A 15,433-nucleotide genomic window follows, 5' to 3' on the forward strand; every position below is an offset into this window, starting at 1 on the left:
CCTTCTCGCAGATGCGCCGGCTCACTGAGTGAAACCGTGGCTTCCACCTCAGCCACTTAGGAGATGATGGATGCGTCCCGAGACTTCCCCAGACGTTTATGGCACCTCCAGGAATTGCAGTGACAATGGCTCCCCCCGTGCCCCAGCCCTCCACCCTCCGCGTTCCTCTCAATTATTTATACATTCCGGAGCGGCCGGCTTCCCTCCCCGCAGAGCTCAGAAAGGTAGTAAATGAGGAAAGTCAATGGTCTGTAAATTACAACATTGATTAAAGAAGTGATTACTGATATAACTCTTGCCCAGCTATTATGCTGATGCCCGCCCAGGTTCCGGACGGTGTTTACATGCTAATGACAAGCCTGGGACAGTGACTTAAATTGGTTTCCGCCCTTAGTCAGTATGTAAACATTTTTAAACCACGCTTGACTGTGAGTGAGAAGATGGGTCTGTGCCTTCCCCTCCCAACTGCTCAGAGCCACTGTCCCCAGCAGATGGGGGGATGTCCTGAGCCCAGCCCTCCCAGCTGCCCCTCCAAACACAAGAGCAAGTTGAAGATGGAAATTGGGCCCAGAGTAGCCATCCACGTTCCTGGGAGCTGGGGAAAGAGAGGGCGATCGGAGGAGCTCATGGCTCAGCACCGATGTTAGTTAACCGGATGCACAGACGGGAGCTTCAGACAGGAGACAGATAAGCAAATTGGCAATTACAGCTTAGCGTTGGGAAGTGCTTTGCGAAGACTCGGGGAATGACTTCATTAAGTCTGAAAGGTTTACACAAACTGTATGCCATGCATTTCCATAGCAAGCGTTAGCTTTATGTGGAGGCTCCGAGGAGTCCGTGACCCCAAAAAGGCGAGGAGACACTGCTGGAGTGCTTTCTAGAAGTTTTCAAATTAACTTCTTGTGTTTCCACTGCTCTTGGCTCCATCTTACCTCAGGTTCTCACCACATGTCCCCTCGCCCCAAGATTCTTGTTTGGTTGTCTTGAAGTGGGGATGAAGAAAAGATCTGTTCATCCATCGATCCAGCTGTCTGTCATCCATCCATCCATCCATCCATCTGTCCACCAAACTGTCCATCATCCATCCATCTGTCCATCAAACTGTCCATCATCCATCCATCATTCATCCATCCATCATCCATCCATCCATCCATCCATCCACCCACCTATCCATCCATCTGTCCATCAAACTGTCCATCATCCATCCATCATTCATCCATCCATCATCCATCTATCCATCCATCCACCCATCCATCCATCTGTCCATCAAACTGTCCATCATCCATCCATCCATCCATCCATCCATCCATCTGTCCACCAAACTGTCCATCATCCATCCATCTGTCCATCAAACTGTCCATCATCCATCCATCATTCATCCATCCATCATCCATCCATCCATCCATCCATCCATCCACCTATCCATCCATCTGTCCATCAAACTGTCCACCATCCATCCATCATTCATCCATCCATCATCCATCTATCCATCCATCCACCCATCCATCCATCTGTCCATCAAACTGTCCATCATCCGTCCATCATTCATCCATCCATCCATCCACCTATCCATCCATCTGTCCATCAAACTGTCCATCATCCATCCATCATTCATCCATCCATCATCCATCCATCCATCCATCCATCTGTCCACCAAACTGTCCATCATCCATCCATCTGTCCATCAAACTGTCCATCATCCATCCATCCATCCATCCATCCATCCATCCATCTGTCCATCAAACTGTCCATAATTCATCCATCCATTGTCTGTCATCCACCCATCCATCCATTTACCTACCCATCCATCTATTCACCCACCCATCTGTTGTCCATCCATATATCCCTCCCTCCCCCCCTCCCTCCCCCTCCCTCCCTCCCTCCCTCCCTTTAATATCCACTTTGCTGAGCTTCTCTGAGCAGCTGGTATGAGGAACCAAGAAATCAAAGATGAACCGGATTTCAGTTTGGTGGTTGACATGGGCACTTGGGGTCAATGTAAATCCCATCCCGTAAACTTGGTTATGCAAGACGGTATGTCGTTTCTCTCTAAGCCTCCTTGATTTCTGTTTTCCTTTTTCAATCCATTAAGGTGGAAGAACATAATCCCGGTCTCATTTCCAGGAGCCTTAACTATCTCCAAGGTTGGAGGAGGGGCTTCTAGTCTTCGAGTCTTCGTCTGCTGATCCTGGAGGCACCCATGTTCAGTCAGAGTCCACGTGGGTGGCCTCTGATCTGGCCCCACGCTGTCCACGTTGCCCCTTCCAGGCTGTACCCAAGGAATGCAGGCGTCTTCCTGCTGCTTCTCTGCACCTTTCTCTTGATTTCCCTCCGTCTGTCTCCCTTGCTCTGCTCCCGGCCGCTGCCCTCGGGGCCACCTCCCTAGTAAACCCACTGCATTGAGCCCTTGTCTCAGGCTCCCCCCTGGGAAGAGCCTAACTGGAGCCTGTGTGCTTCGCAGCGACTGTACAACGGAAGGATGGTCTCCGGGCCCTGTGAACTCCTCCCCCCCTCTGTCTGTGCAGGTGTCTGACCGCTGTGACTACGTCTTCGTCAACGGCAAAGAGATGAAGGGCAAGGTGGATGCCGTGGTGAACTTCACCTACCAGCACCTGAGCGCCCCCCTACACCTCACCGTGTGGGTGCCCCGGCTCCCGCTGCAGATCGAGGTCTCGGACACAGAGCTGAGCCAGATCAAGGGCTGGCGGGTCCCCATCGTGGCCAGCAGGAGGTGAGTCTGGGGCAGGGGGTGGGGGGAATACGCCAGAGCACGACCGTGGCTTTGTTTGTGCGTCATCACACGGAAGCAGCTGGCGCAGGGCCCGCGCGTAGTAGGAGCTGCTGTGGTCACAGCGGTTCCATGTCCCGCAGCCTAACAACAGGTCTCTGAGGGGACCAAGGCCAGGAGAACCCCGCCGGGCGAGGGGGCTCCCAGGAGGTGAGGCCTGTGTCAGACCCGGCCACCCGCACCCTTCACTCAGGCTCCGGCGGGCTGGCCTCTGAGTGAACCTCCCCGGAAACGACGAGACAGGAGTTAAACATTTTTCCAGCCCCTCAGCGCCCCCGGGAACTTAAGTTTTAGTTTACTTTCTCTAAATGAAACTGTAATTCTTTTTTCTGTGGTTATCTAGAAGCTTGAAAAGCTCTGTGTCTATGAAATTATTGGTTACAGCCCTGGCCAGTTGCGCAGGGGTTAGAGCGTCGGCCTGCGGACTGAAGGGTCCCAGGTTCCGCTCGGGCCAAGGGCACCTACCTCGGTTGCAGGCTCATCCCCGGCCCCGGTCGGGGTGCGTGTAGGAGGCAGCCAATCGATGTGTCTGTCTCACGTCGAAGTTTCTCTCTCCCCCTTCCACTCTTTCTGAAAAGCAACGGAAAAAATATCCTCAGGTGAGGGTTAAAAAAGAGATTATTGGATACGATTTAATTGCATTTATACTGGACTAGGACCGTTTGCTCTTAAGCCAGACGAAAGCAGCCTTTGACCTGTTCCGTGTGACCTGGCTGCCTGGCTGCCCTGAGCCTCGAGAGCCTCCGAGCCCGTCCCCGGCCCGAGCGCAGCCTCTCCGCTCCCACAGGCCCACGCGGGACAGCGAGGGCGAGGAGGAGCGGCGGGCCCGGGGCTGCGCCCTGCAGTACCAGCACGCCACCGTGCAAGTCCTCACCCAGTTCGTGTCCGAGGGCGCCGGCCCGTGGGCGCAGCCCAGCCTCCTGCTCGGGCCTGACTGGCAGGTGGACATCACCCACCTGGTGGCCGACTCCATGAAGCTGGAGGAGCCCCGCGTGGCCGAGCTGCAGGACGGCAGGGTCCTGGTCGGCCGGGAGGTCGGGATGACCGCCATCCAGGTAGGATGCGAAGCTGGGACCCGCCGCGTGTCCAGCGCCCAGCGTAGTGGGCCCCGGGGAGGCTTGAAAGGCGGGCGGGGCACTGTGGCCAATCCCTTGTCCCCGAGGTGGCATCCTGGGGACGCTGGAGGGTGAGCCTGGGCCAGCTCTGAGTCCCATTCTCCTTCCAAACAGAATGGAGGTGGCGACGCTCGGCTCCCCGGGTGACCTTCTCTCCCTGCGGCACCCTTCACGCCCCCACCCCCGGGACTCCCACCCAACCCCTAACCTGCTCACTCAGCACCCACTGCCCTGCGCGGCTCCTCCGGTGCCCGGGAAGATGCACCCTCCCCCCTTCCCTCCTTAAGTCACCCTTCCTTCTGTCACTTACTCATTCCACAAACTCCTCCAACATCCGCTGCCTCCGGTGCTCAAGGGAAGGTCTAGAACGGTGGGATTTCAGGGCCAGCCACGGGCCCTCAGTCCCCACCCTCCTCACGTCTCCTCTTTGGCGTGTCCTTCGGGACCCTGACCTGGCCACCCTGTGGGGAAGCCGCTGTGCATTCCCATCGCGTCGCCTGGACGCCCGCAGTCCAGCCCCGGGCTCGGGCGATGCCGCAGGAGCCCACGTTCGGCCGAGGGTGGCCCTGTGCAGGGTGTGGGGGGGCAGAGGCTGCTGGCAGTGCCGATTCCCCGGGGAATTCTTCGGTCGCTCCGACCGCGACTCAGGCGACGTCGGGCGAGACTGCGTGGCCTCCCCCTGCACCCAGCCCGCAGGCTCGCCACGCACCGTTCACCAGGCTGTGGGTTGTACAAAGCGTGTTGAGTCCGAATAGAGGGGGCTCATTCCTTTCCAAAACCCGAATGGCCCGGCCCATGTGGCTCAGTGGGTTGAGCGTCGGCCTGGGCACCAAGCGGCCGCCAGGTCAATTCCCGGTCAGGGCCGGGCCCGGGTTGGGGGCTCCATCCCCGGTGGGGCCGCGCAGGAGGCGGCCGGTCCGTGACTCCCTCATCGCGGGTGTTTCTCTCTCTCTCCCTCTCCCTTCCTCTCTCTCTCTAAAAATAAAAAATCAATAGAAACATTTAGAAAACAAACAAAACACCAGAATGGATCTTAGTACTGATTTCAGTTTCCCGACAGGCTGAGGGCGGTGTGTGCGCCCTTCTCTGGACCTCGGGCCCACACGCTTCCGGAAACCGGTGTGATGGGTTCGCCCTGTGTCCCCCCCCCCCCCCCCGCAGGTGCTTTCCCCACTGTCCGACTCCATCCTGGCCGAGAAGACGGTGACCGTGTTGGAAGACAAGGTGTCGCTGACGGACCTGGCGGTCCAGCTGGTGGCCGGGCTGTCTGTCGCCCTCCATCCCAGCACAGAGGAGAGCAAGGCTGTCACGGCTGTGGCCACGGCCGAGGAGCTGCTGCGGGCCCCCAAACAGGTGGGAGCCCAGAGGCGGGGCGGGCGGAGAGGGGCAGGCGGGTCCTCTAACGGGCTGTGTCTCTGCAGGAGGCCGTGGTCAGCACGTGGCTCCAGTTCAGCGACGGCTCGGCGACGCCCCTGGATGTCTACGACGTCAAGGACTTCGCCCTGACCGTCACCTCCCTGGACGAGGCCGTGGTGTCCGTCCCCCAGGCCCGCTCCCCCAGGTGGCCCGTCGTGGCGGCCGAAGGGGAGGGCCAGGGGCCGCTAGTCCGCGTGGACCTGAGCATCTCCGAGACCTGCCAGAAGTCCAAGCGCAAGAGCGTCCTGGCCGTGGGCGTCGGCAGCGTCAGGGTCAAGTTCGGCCAGAGCGACGTGGACTCCGGCCCCGCCGGGTACGAGGACCAGGGCGAGATCAGAAACCACGCCAGTGACCGGCGGCCAAAGGGCCCAGACCTCGAGCGCGCGGGCCAGGACGGGCACACCCAGGGCAGCTCGGCCTGGGAGCGAGAGGAGGGGGCCCTGCGCAGGGGCGGCCCCACGGCCAGGTCGCTGCTGGACAACAGGGTGGCCAAGAACAGCCGGCTGGATGGGGGCCGGCCGCCCCCCGAGGGGCAGCTGCAGAACATCCCCCTGGACTTCAGCAACTTCCCGGCGCAGGTGGAGCCACCGCGGGCCGGGGCCGGGCTGGCGGACGGCGGCCTGGTGCCCACGGCCCGCAGCCTGAGCGACCTGCAGATCGGCATGTACGCGCTGCTGGGCGTCTTCTGCCTGGCCATCCTTGTCTTCCTCATCAACTGCGCCACCTTCGCCCTCAAGTACCGCCACAAGCAGCTGCCCCCCGAAGGCCAGGCCTCCGGGACCCACTCGCACGACTGGGTGTGGCTGGGGACCGAGGCCGAGCTCCTGGAGAGCGGTGGGGAGGGGTCCCCGCCGCCGGACGAGCACACGACCATCATAGACCGCGGCCCGGGGGCCTGCGAGGACAGCGGCCACCTCCTGCTCAACGGGGGCTCCCAGAAGCTCGTGCAGGGGCAGGCGCCCAGGCCCGCCGAGCCCGGGGTCAGGGACCAGAGGCGCGAGCCCCTGCCCTCGCCCACCTCCAGGAGGAAGAAGGTGAAGTTCACCACCTTCACCACCATCCCCCCCGATGACGGCCGCCCCATGGTGAACTCCATCCTCAGCGGCCACGAGGAGGACATCAAGTGGGTCTGCCCCGACCTGGACGTGGGCACCCCCCAGGAACTCAGAAACTATCTGGAGAAATTCAAGGACAAACCATAGGCCCCTAGGGCCAAAGGGCCTCGTGCCTGGGCCCCTGGTCACTCCCAGAGTAAACCTGGGCCCCCCGGGTGGCGATCGGGAGTCACGGGGGATTAACAGGGATGCACCAGGGCCCCTTATAGAGCCGTTGGACGTTTTGAAGCCGGGAAGGGACCTTTTTTGTAATGAAAGATTTTTTAGGGGTCAATGAGGGCAGGTCTCCGAAAGTCCGTGGGAGGAACTCTGGGAGAACGGCTGACGAGACGCTGACCGCGCCAGGCCAAATTAACACGGTCGTTTCGAGTCGAAGTATAACACAGTCGAGCTACCAAAAATGATTTGTTACAAAAATGCAAAAAGACAAATAAAAAGAGACAGAAATAACCATCTGTTTATATTTCTAATAAAGGAGCATAATCTGAAATTAGGGCCCCCTAAGGGACAGCCCCGTGTTCATTCACTGTCCCCTCCTGCGAGGTCCGTCCACTTGGGCCCTGGATGACACGTGTCTGAACATCGTGGGTCACCTCTGGGGATGGACTGAGGATTTCTAAGTCTTTACTTGCTCGTCTCTTCTTGTCTTTTCCCACATTTCCTTTTCCTCTGTCTTTTTTCTTTTCATGTTTTAGATTTCTGTTTGATTTCTACTTAATGTTCATTTCTGAGGATCGAATGGCATGTTTTCCCTAAATTAAACATAAACCACAGTCCTAGTCACTTAATTAATTCTTTGCCAGTCAACTGTGTTTTTTTAACAGCCTAACCATGTAGCGGCACATTGGGAAATGCGCTCATCCAAAGCCACGTGTCTGTGGAAAGCCCGTGGCAGAGTGGACACGACACGGTGAGGCACTTGCGTGTTGCCAGCTCCGTCCGTGGTGGCTGCTGCTTGGGCACTCGGCGGCCGGGGGGTGGTGTTCACGGGTCCCCAGGACGTGTCTGGGTTTTACTTTCATAATTACTAAAATCGGTAGCTAAGATGGTCCTTGGAGCCCCGTGACTTCAGCTAGACCTTTCAGAAAGATATTTCTAGTACATATTATAGACGGAAAGAGGAGCTATTTATTTATACCTGTGATGTCAATTGTCATTAAAATGCTTCTGTGGCTTGACACGTCTGTGTCTCGTGGGGTGTTTCTTGTTTCATTTGACGCCTGGTTTCTCTCCCTGACAAACGTACCACTTGCTGAGGAGATGGCCTGCCTGCTGGGCTAAAGGAAGCCATCACCTTTGCCGATCAACCTTTTTCTCCTTCTCGACAGATCAGAGTCATTCCTGACATGGAGACCCTTCCATCCCTTCCCCACGATCGTGGACATCGGTGGACTCGGGCCTGCTTGGGGTCACCGGGACAGCTGACAGAACACCTCTTGGTGAGCCGGGGCCTGGGAACCTACAAATAAAAGGCCATAGAGAGAGGCCACAAGCATTTATTTGAGATTTTTTAAAAAAGAAAAGAAAAATGCACAGTTATTCGGGAAGCACTGATTTAGGCAGAAGCCCAAATAGTGTTTCAGTTGAGACAAAGGCGATGGGTATTGATGAGAAAGGGAAGGAAACAGCTACATCCCTAGAAGGAAGGCATTGCTGTGGGTGCAGATAAGGTGACATAGTGTCACTAACTCGAAACAATGTTTCCAATGTTCAGTCCTGGAGTCAGCAGTTTGGTAGCTACAGTATCTGCTTTCTTGTATCTTTGCTAACAGTTCTTTGGGAAACAATGTTGCTTAGGCCCTGTGCAAAGGTTACTTTGTCCTGTTTTAACATCCAAAGGTTTTAGGTGCCAGGTGGTTCCTCTGGGATGACAGCTCTGCCTGCATTTTGAAGTGGCCCCGTGTATATTATTTTTTACAGGACAGAAAGTGCGTTTCTAACCAGTTCCAGGGTGTGTCTGACGCCGCGGATCTGCGATCCACACCTTGGGAACTCCCATCTCCATCGAAGGAAAGCCGTGACCTTGGGCGGAAACCTGTGTGAATCTCTCACCTGGGAAAAGATTTACTTTTATTTTTATTGCTTTTGTGTTTGTTGTTGCTCTTTGAGGTTTTGGTGGTACGGTTGTTGCCATTGATTGGTTGGGGAAGTAGAATTTTGGATAGTAGAGAAGATGGTGGAATTTTTTTTTAAGAAAAAAAACAGCTTTATTGAGAAATAATCCACATACCGTAACAATGGACCCATGTAAAGTGTTCGATTCAGTGGTTGTTGGTATATTTACAGAGTTGGGCACCCTCATTACATCAATTTTAGAAAATTTTCACCATCCCCAAAAGAAACTCTATCCCTTTTAGACTCATTCCCCATTTCCCCCCAAATCCCCAAATCCCCAGCTCCGGGGAACCACCAACCCACTGTCTGTCTCTACAGCTTTGCCTAGAGGGCCTGGCGTCTATATCACATGGGAGACTCTCCTGAAAATCCCCACGTGGTCTTATAATCCCCATGGCATCATCAAGGAGCAATTCTTCTCATGAGAAGCTGACGGTGATCATTTATTGTGACCATTTTATTAATCATGACACCGGGAGGTCCCTGCCCTCCCCCGGCAGGGCTACAGGAGACAGTGAGACAAACCGGCCTTCATGACCTTCTGTGCAAAACCATGTCCTCTCCTAAGTCTCGCCCCCTACCCGGCAAGCCCATATATTTCTTTACAAGGTTAAGGTTTCAAATAAGGGAAAGGAAAAGTAGGGTTGGATCTAAAGCTGGGGGCTTCGTTTCTGTCCTGAGTTAAACTATGAAAACGGCAGCTGCTGGCCTTGGGCAAATACGTCAGTGGCCCACTCTGAGCACCTGAGCCACGTCGGCTCTGAGACCTGAGACCACCAGGACAGTCGAAGTCCTCCTGCCTCGGGCACTGTTGTCAGCGAGCGCTCCCTTCCGTTACTCGCTCAGACAGCCGTCTGGTGGGGGTGCATTAGCCCCGCAGTATAGACGAGAAACCAGGCTCAGAGCATCCTTGTCAAGGTCACAGCTGGGAGGTCGCAGCGTCGGGACTCAGACCCACGCTGCGTCCCCAAAGACTGTGGTCTCGGTTATTACACTAATGCAAGCTCTTCATCTGTTTTCCTGTGTTAAAAAAATGTAATGAAACCGACCAAAAAAAGGCAATTCAGGTTTATTGCACAAAATCTGAAAAATGAAGAAAAGGTAGAAGAAATAAAGTGGAAAAAAAAAAAGCCCTTGAGCTTCTCTTCCCGGAAATAAACATGAAGAACTCGCCTTATAGATCTTTCACTGTTTGTTTTTAATGGAGCACATGATTTTTTCATGGTTGTTTCATATTTTGAAAGGAGCCCATTAGAAATATGACTTTTAAATTATTTTTCCAATTTTAAAAGGAGCCCACGAGCACTGTAAAAAATTTATTAAAATGACCGAGTTCACCTCTGCGGGCGCCTTGGATCTGTCCTTACGGGGTTTTGCCCTCAGATTTCCTCTTCCTCTGTCGCCGAGACCAAAGCGCCCATATTGATTCTGAGGTGTAATTAACAGGGCAGTTTCCTCGATAAAAGATGACAGGGCGACCGCGGGTGCTGGGGTGACTGGGGGGGCGTCAGGGGCCCCCGCAGGGAGGGGAGGAGAGGGGAGGGGTTAAAATCCAGCCCGGTCTCTGCCCCTCGGGATTCGTCACCTGGAGCACAGCCACCCCTGGGTCACACGGCTCTCGGCAGGACCACGGTCTGCTTGCCCAGCGAGGCTCCCTGGGCTGCACCCTCCAACAGGAGGCTCCCACGGACAGGAGCATGGGAAGGTGCTGGGACAGGTGTCAGGGGGACAGACTCCTGCGACTGGCCAGGGCCAGGGCCAGGCCTGTGACTGGGGATGGAGGACTCGCTCCCAGCAGAGTAGCTCTCCCAGCGATGCTGACATCCCAAGGGCATGAAGTGAGAGGCGGCAGCCTGGCGGCCGAGATCCTGGGCAACGATCCGGGTGGAGAGGGGACTGAGGGGAGCCCCCATTTGCCACCGTACTCTCCCCGTGGAGCATCATCGGTGCTCATGCGGGGCTCAGAGACCGAGCCGCAAGCGGCGCCTGGAGCTTGCAGCAGGCTCGCTGGGCTGGACAGACAAAAATCACGTCCAGGACTATGAAGGCGGCAAGGACCCCGATGCGAATGGGGCGGCAGCTAAGCAGCGAAGCCGCACAGCCGAGCTAGAGGGACCGGAAGCTCAGCTGCGACGTGGGGGTCTCATAGGACTTTGGGGCTGCCCTGGGAGGTGTACACCTTCTGAAGTGACCACCACGAGACCGCTAGTGACATCCGTCACCATACAAAGTTACCGCAACACTATTGGCAAAGCTTAGTCAGTGGACACCACTCACTCCAGGCGCTTCTGGGCCCAGAGAGAGCAGCAGAGGGGCCTGCCGACCGGCCTCACGGACGCCCCGCACCTCCAGGCCCGGAGCCCCGAACGGAAGCGGCCAGGGGCTGGGTCTCATTCAAACAGCCGGCCTCTAATTTGTGAGCCTTGTTAGCAGAGCCGGGTTGCCATGGAAACCCCTGAGCGCCCCGAGGCCAGTGCTCAGGTTCTCGGCACCTGGTCCAGATTTTTATCGTATAGAAACAGTTGATCGTGGGCTCTAACTGCTCTGCAGCTGCGTTTCCGGTCCAAGGTGTCACTGCGTTTCTGGGGATCGAGGTCACGGCCCCCAGACGGTTCTCCTTTTCCGTCCGCTCCTGGGCCAAGGGAAAGGGCCGGTCCCCCGGCGGGTGCCCAGGAAAGGCTGCAGCCCCTGTGGGGTTTCTGCTCGGGAGGGAGGAGGGAGAATAAGCTGAGCTGGGTTTTTCCCCAGCGGGGAGGTTCCTGCGCTACCCGTGGGAACAGGCCTGGCTCCGTTCGCTCCCAAGTGCAGGCTGAGCGTCGGACACTTAAAATCCAGCCCCGTGAGAATCAGTAACTGAGTGGGGACGACTTCTCTCCTGACAGCGCAAACGCCGGTGAAAATACGGGTGGGCGGGACGCCTTTGGTTCCACGAGGTAAGAAATCCAACTCGAAACCGTTTAAGAAAAGGAAGGGGAGGGGTGGCTGGCTGAACACAAAAGTGCGGCAGCTTCAGGTACAGCTGGATCCAGGCGCGCCTGCCAGGTCCTCGGGGACGGTCGGCACTCTCTCCGGCCCTCAGTTCTGTGTTTCTCCGTGTTAACTACACGCCCGGGCAGGCAGGAAGGTGGTCACCCCGAGTGTCACACCGGCTTGTAACCCGTCAGCACCGCCCGTGAAAAGAACCACCCCTGCTGCTGACCATTCAAGCGAGGTCCTCGGGATCGATCCCTTTAGACCCTGCTGCCCCGGACTCTGGACAGTTTGCTTCCAGAGCCGAGAGGATTGGTGTTTGTTGTTTTAAGCCACTCGGTTCGGGCACTTTGGGAAGGTGGCCCCCGGGGACTAATCCTCCAGGTTATCTCAGTATTTTTAGCATCATTCAGATTTCTTACAGCAAACCCTGGGGACAGTGTTGGGATGGGGGGGGGGGACGGAGGCTGGGCCAGGTGAGGGAGGAGTCCCCGTCTCTCCTGACCTCACTCTCGGGCCGTCCCGTCCCCAAGCCCACCCCTCCGGGTCCGGACGCCGCACGTCTTTGCCAGCAGGCGGGTGACCTTCACCGTGATGACAAGAGGAAACGTGGCCGCCACGCTCCACTCTCCTCGAGGCCCTTTTACCGCAGGAAAGGAAATATACGATTTCTCATTTTGGGGGATTATGGGCCGTTGATGCCAGCCTTCCGCATGTTCAGAGCGTATAAAAATGTCTGAGCGATGAAAGTGAATAACTGGAGGTCTGCACACAATGGGGCGATTTTATTTTTTATTGTCCAGCATTTTTGTTGGAGGCGACAGAGAGACGTTAATGTGTTGGAGGGCGGGGCTTTTTCCTTCAGGCAAGGACGGCGGAGCCTTGAGGGATGGGTGAGAGGTCCCTGAGTGACCGCAGCTGGGGCTTGGAGGGACTCTGCAAACGAGGGCCTCCCCGGGCTCAGATGTCCCGGGATTGTGCTCTGAGGTCGTGTCCCCAAGATTGCGACTTAGTTCATTTGTGCACACGCATGCACACGCGCACACACGCACACGCACACACTTCCACCTGAGACAGGGGTGGGGGCTGAGCTGAGCTGTGAAGGAGAAGGGGAAGGATGGCGGGAATGTCCTGGGAGAACCGTTGCCTCGCTGGTTCTGCTGGGACTTTTTGAGGCTCAAAACTCCAACCCCCGTTTCCTGAGCGGCTCTGGAAGACCCGATTCCTGCTCAGCATTTTGATCAGATGCGCGCAGACGTCTCGGCTGTTTAACTTAAGCACCTAGACAGCGACACTGTCTTATCTATTAGTGTCCTCCGCAGGGCTGGGGAGAGCCTGAATCAGATTGGATTTTCCATCAGCCTCGAGCTCCACCTTAGCAGCCGCTGGCTCCCAGGCAGAGAGATCGATGGGGAGGTAATTAAGGACCAGGTAGTATTGAGGAAATAATTACGGGGGGAGCGGGACCCCACAGCAGTTCTCACAAGCTGCGACTCCCGGGTCGCCAGCAAACAGAGACGTGAGGATTCCTGCGAGGGGAGGGGGTGTCCTCAGGCGGCCGGCAGAGGAATTCGAGGTCGAGTGGAGGTGCGACTATTAAGGAACGAGACCCGCCTTCCTCCCTGCAGAGCAGGAAACCTCACGGCTGCACTTGCTGCAAGTAGACTGAGGCTGGGGCCGGATTTAGGAATATCTTACATGGATAGAAAACAACCTACTCTGTGCTGTGTTCATTTCACACAGACCCCACAGCACAGCTGAGCCCCACTGTCCTTCAGAAAGAAGATTAAATTGGGCCCAAATCCTATTTTATAACCATCAGATATGTGTTTCCCTGTCTCTCACTCTGTCTCCGATTCTCATTCTGGGAGGGGCAGGCTGCCCTGTTGTGAACCCCCCATGGAGAAGCCAGGTGGCGGAAACCGAGGTCCTCCGGAAACATCGGTGACCACCTGAGGCCGCCAGGAGCTACAGGAGTGGCCTAGGAGGGGCCATCCCCCAGGCAAACCTTAGAAGACGCCAGTCCCGCCAACACCTCAGTTTCAACCTTCACCCCCTGGGATCCTTTGAAGTGGCTCCATCGTGGGTCACTTGTTATTTAGTACAAACAAGTAATACAGAGTCCTGGTTGTAAAAGTCGAGAGAGATGTCTACCATTCCTGGTCCATGGACCTCCTAACGTCTCTGAAAATTCACCCAGCAGCTCGAACTTTCTGTTTGGGGGCCCCACTTAATCCGATTTTAGAACAGCCCAGTCTCTGAAGCTCGGCTTTGTCAATCCACCTAAGTGCCCGGCCACCGTGTCCAACTGCTTTGTAAGACCTTGAGGTTCAGGCTGCATCGTGCCCCAAATCAAAAGGGAACTTTTCCATCAGGATATTCAAACAATGGGCATTGCAGACCTTGGCTCCTAAAGCTTTTAGCAAATTGAGATCATGGGGGGGGGGGGGCAGGGGGGGGGTCTGGGAGGCAGGAAGACGCCAGAGTTTATTTCTGCAGAGTCGAGGGGGAACGGAGCAGAGTAACAGAGACAAGGACAGGCTGGACTGAATCTTTTTCTTTTTAAATTTATCTTTATTGTTGAAAGTATTACAGATGTCCCCTTTTTCCCCCCATTGACCCCCTTCACCCCGCATCCACCCCACCCCCAGGCCTCCTGCATACCAATGTCTAGGATTGAATCTTGAAATCGTGGCATTATGCCCTGAAATGCCCTGACCTGGAGGAGGAGTCTCGGGGGAGAGTCCCTAGATTTAATTAGATACATTTATATTCTGTGTCAGGATGGAGTAAAATGGAGAAAGCCTACAATTTTGCAGGATCTGAGTTTGGTAAAAAAAATATATATATATTAAAAGAAACCTTCAGTAGAGGTCATTTATCTGTTAGGCCTTATGTCGTAAAACTATTCGCCAAAGAAAGGTTTTCTGAACAGAGGCCAAAAGAACATTCATGGACCGTGGAAGTATTTGTGCTGGATATTTTATTACCAATGTCAATATTTTAAAACACTATAAAAATATCCTGGAGGGGGCAGCATTGGTTCTGAGCCTAGATTATATGTTAAAATGTATCGTTAAGGAGAGTATAACTGTGGCAAAGTGGTGCAGACGTGCAGGACTCCGAGGCAATGGAAGGGTGTGAACAGGCGCTGTGTTGGTTATGGTCTGTATCTGGGCTGAGGGTGCCCAGGTGGTTGGTTAAACCGTATTTCTGGGTGTGCCTGTGAGGGTGTTTCTGGAAGAGACTAACATTTGATTCAGTGGACTGAGTAAAGCAGATTGCCCTCCTCACTGTGGTGGGCCTCGTCCGATCAGGTGAGGGTCTGAACAGAATAAAAAGGCAGAGAGAGAATTCCCCCCTCTCCGCCCCCCACTGCTGAGCTGGAATATCTGTTCTCCTGCCCTCAGGTTGCTACTTACCCCACTGGCCTCTGTTCTCAGGCCTTCTGACTTGGACGAAAACTCACACCATCAGCTCTCCTGAGCCTTTAGCTTCCGGATGGCAGGTCCTGAGGCCCCTCAGCCTCCATAATCAGGTGAGCCAATTCCTCACTGTAAATGCAAATACAAATGTGAATGTAAAAATGCAAATAATCACACTATTGGTTCTGTTTCTCTGGGAAACCCTGACTAATCCATGCACCAAAAATAATTAGCCTACTTATGTTCTTTCTAAATTCACATAAAACAGTTATACCCAATGTAATAACATATTTTTAATTACTATCAAGGATTTAACATTTTTCCTGTAATGCATGCAGATGTGGGATGTTTATGTTTTAGAAAGCATTACATTTTTGAAAATAGCTTTTAAGTAGAGCTTAGAGGTCCATCGATGAAAGAAAACCAATTTGTCAGCCCACAGAAACCCTTGGTAAAGTCTAGAGTGTTCTCCAGGCCGCCACTTTCCAA

General features: G+C 55.1%; 1 protein-coding gene across 4 annotated transcripts in view; it reads left to right on the plus strand.

Annotated features, from left to right (window-relative positions):
- The window catches only part of TMEM132C (transmembrane protein 132C), a 90,537-nt gene extending 80,529 nt beyond the window's left edge, over positions 1-10,008 (plus strand). The window contains exons 6-10 of one of the 4 annotated variants that reach the window (XR_015716243.1): positions 2,526-2,731; positions 3,576-3,843; positions 5,065-5,256; positions 5,325-7,873; positions 8,355-10,006. Coding sequence is in view for 2 of the 4 variants with exons in the window: in XM_087828618.1 (XP_087684744.1) it covers positions 2,526-2,731; positions 3,576-3,843; positions 5,065-5,256; positions 5,325-6,521 (1,863 nt within the window). In the remaining 2 variants the exon portion in view is untranslated. Of the gene's footprint in view, positions 1-2,525; positions 2,732-3,575; positions 3,844-5,064; positions 5,257-5,324 lie in introns of all 4 variants that reach the window. The other 3 variants (XR_015716242.1, XM_087828619.1, XM_087828618.1) reach the window with 3 other exon arrangements.
- Positions 10,009-15,433: the final 5,425 nt, after the last annotated feature.

The sequence above is a fragment of the Miniopterus natalensis genome, chromosome 20 (genome assembly GCF_054644295.1).
Source record: "Miniopterus natalensis isolate mMinNat1 chromosome 20, mMinNat1.hap1, whole genome shotgun sequence".
Classification (NCBI taxonomy): Eukaryota; Metazoa; Chordata; class Mammalia; order Chiroptera; family Miniopteridae; genus Miniopterus; species Miniopterus natalensis.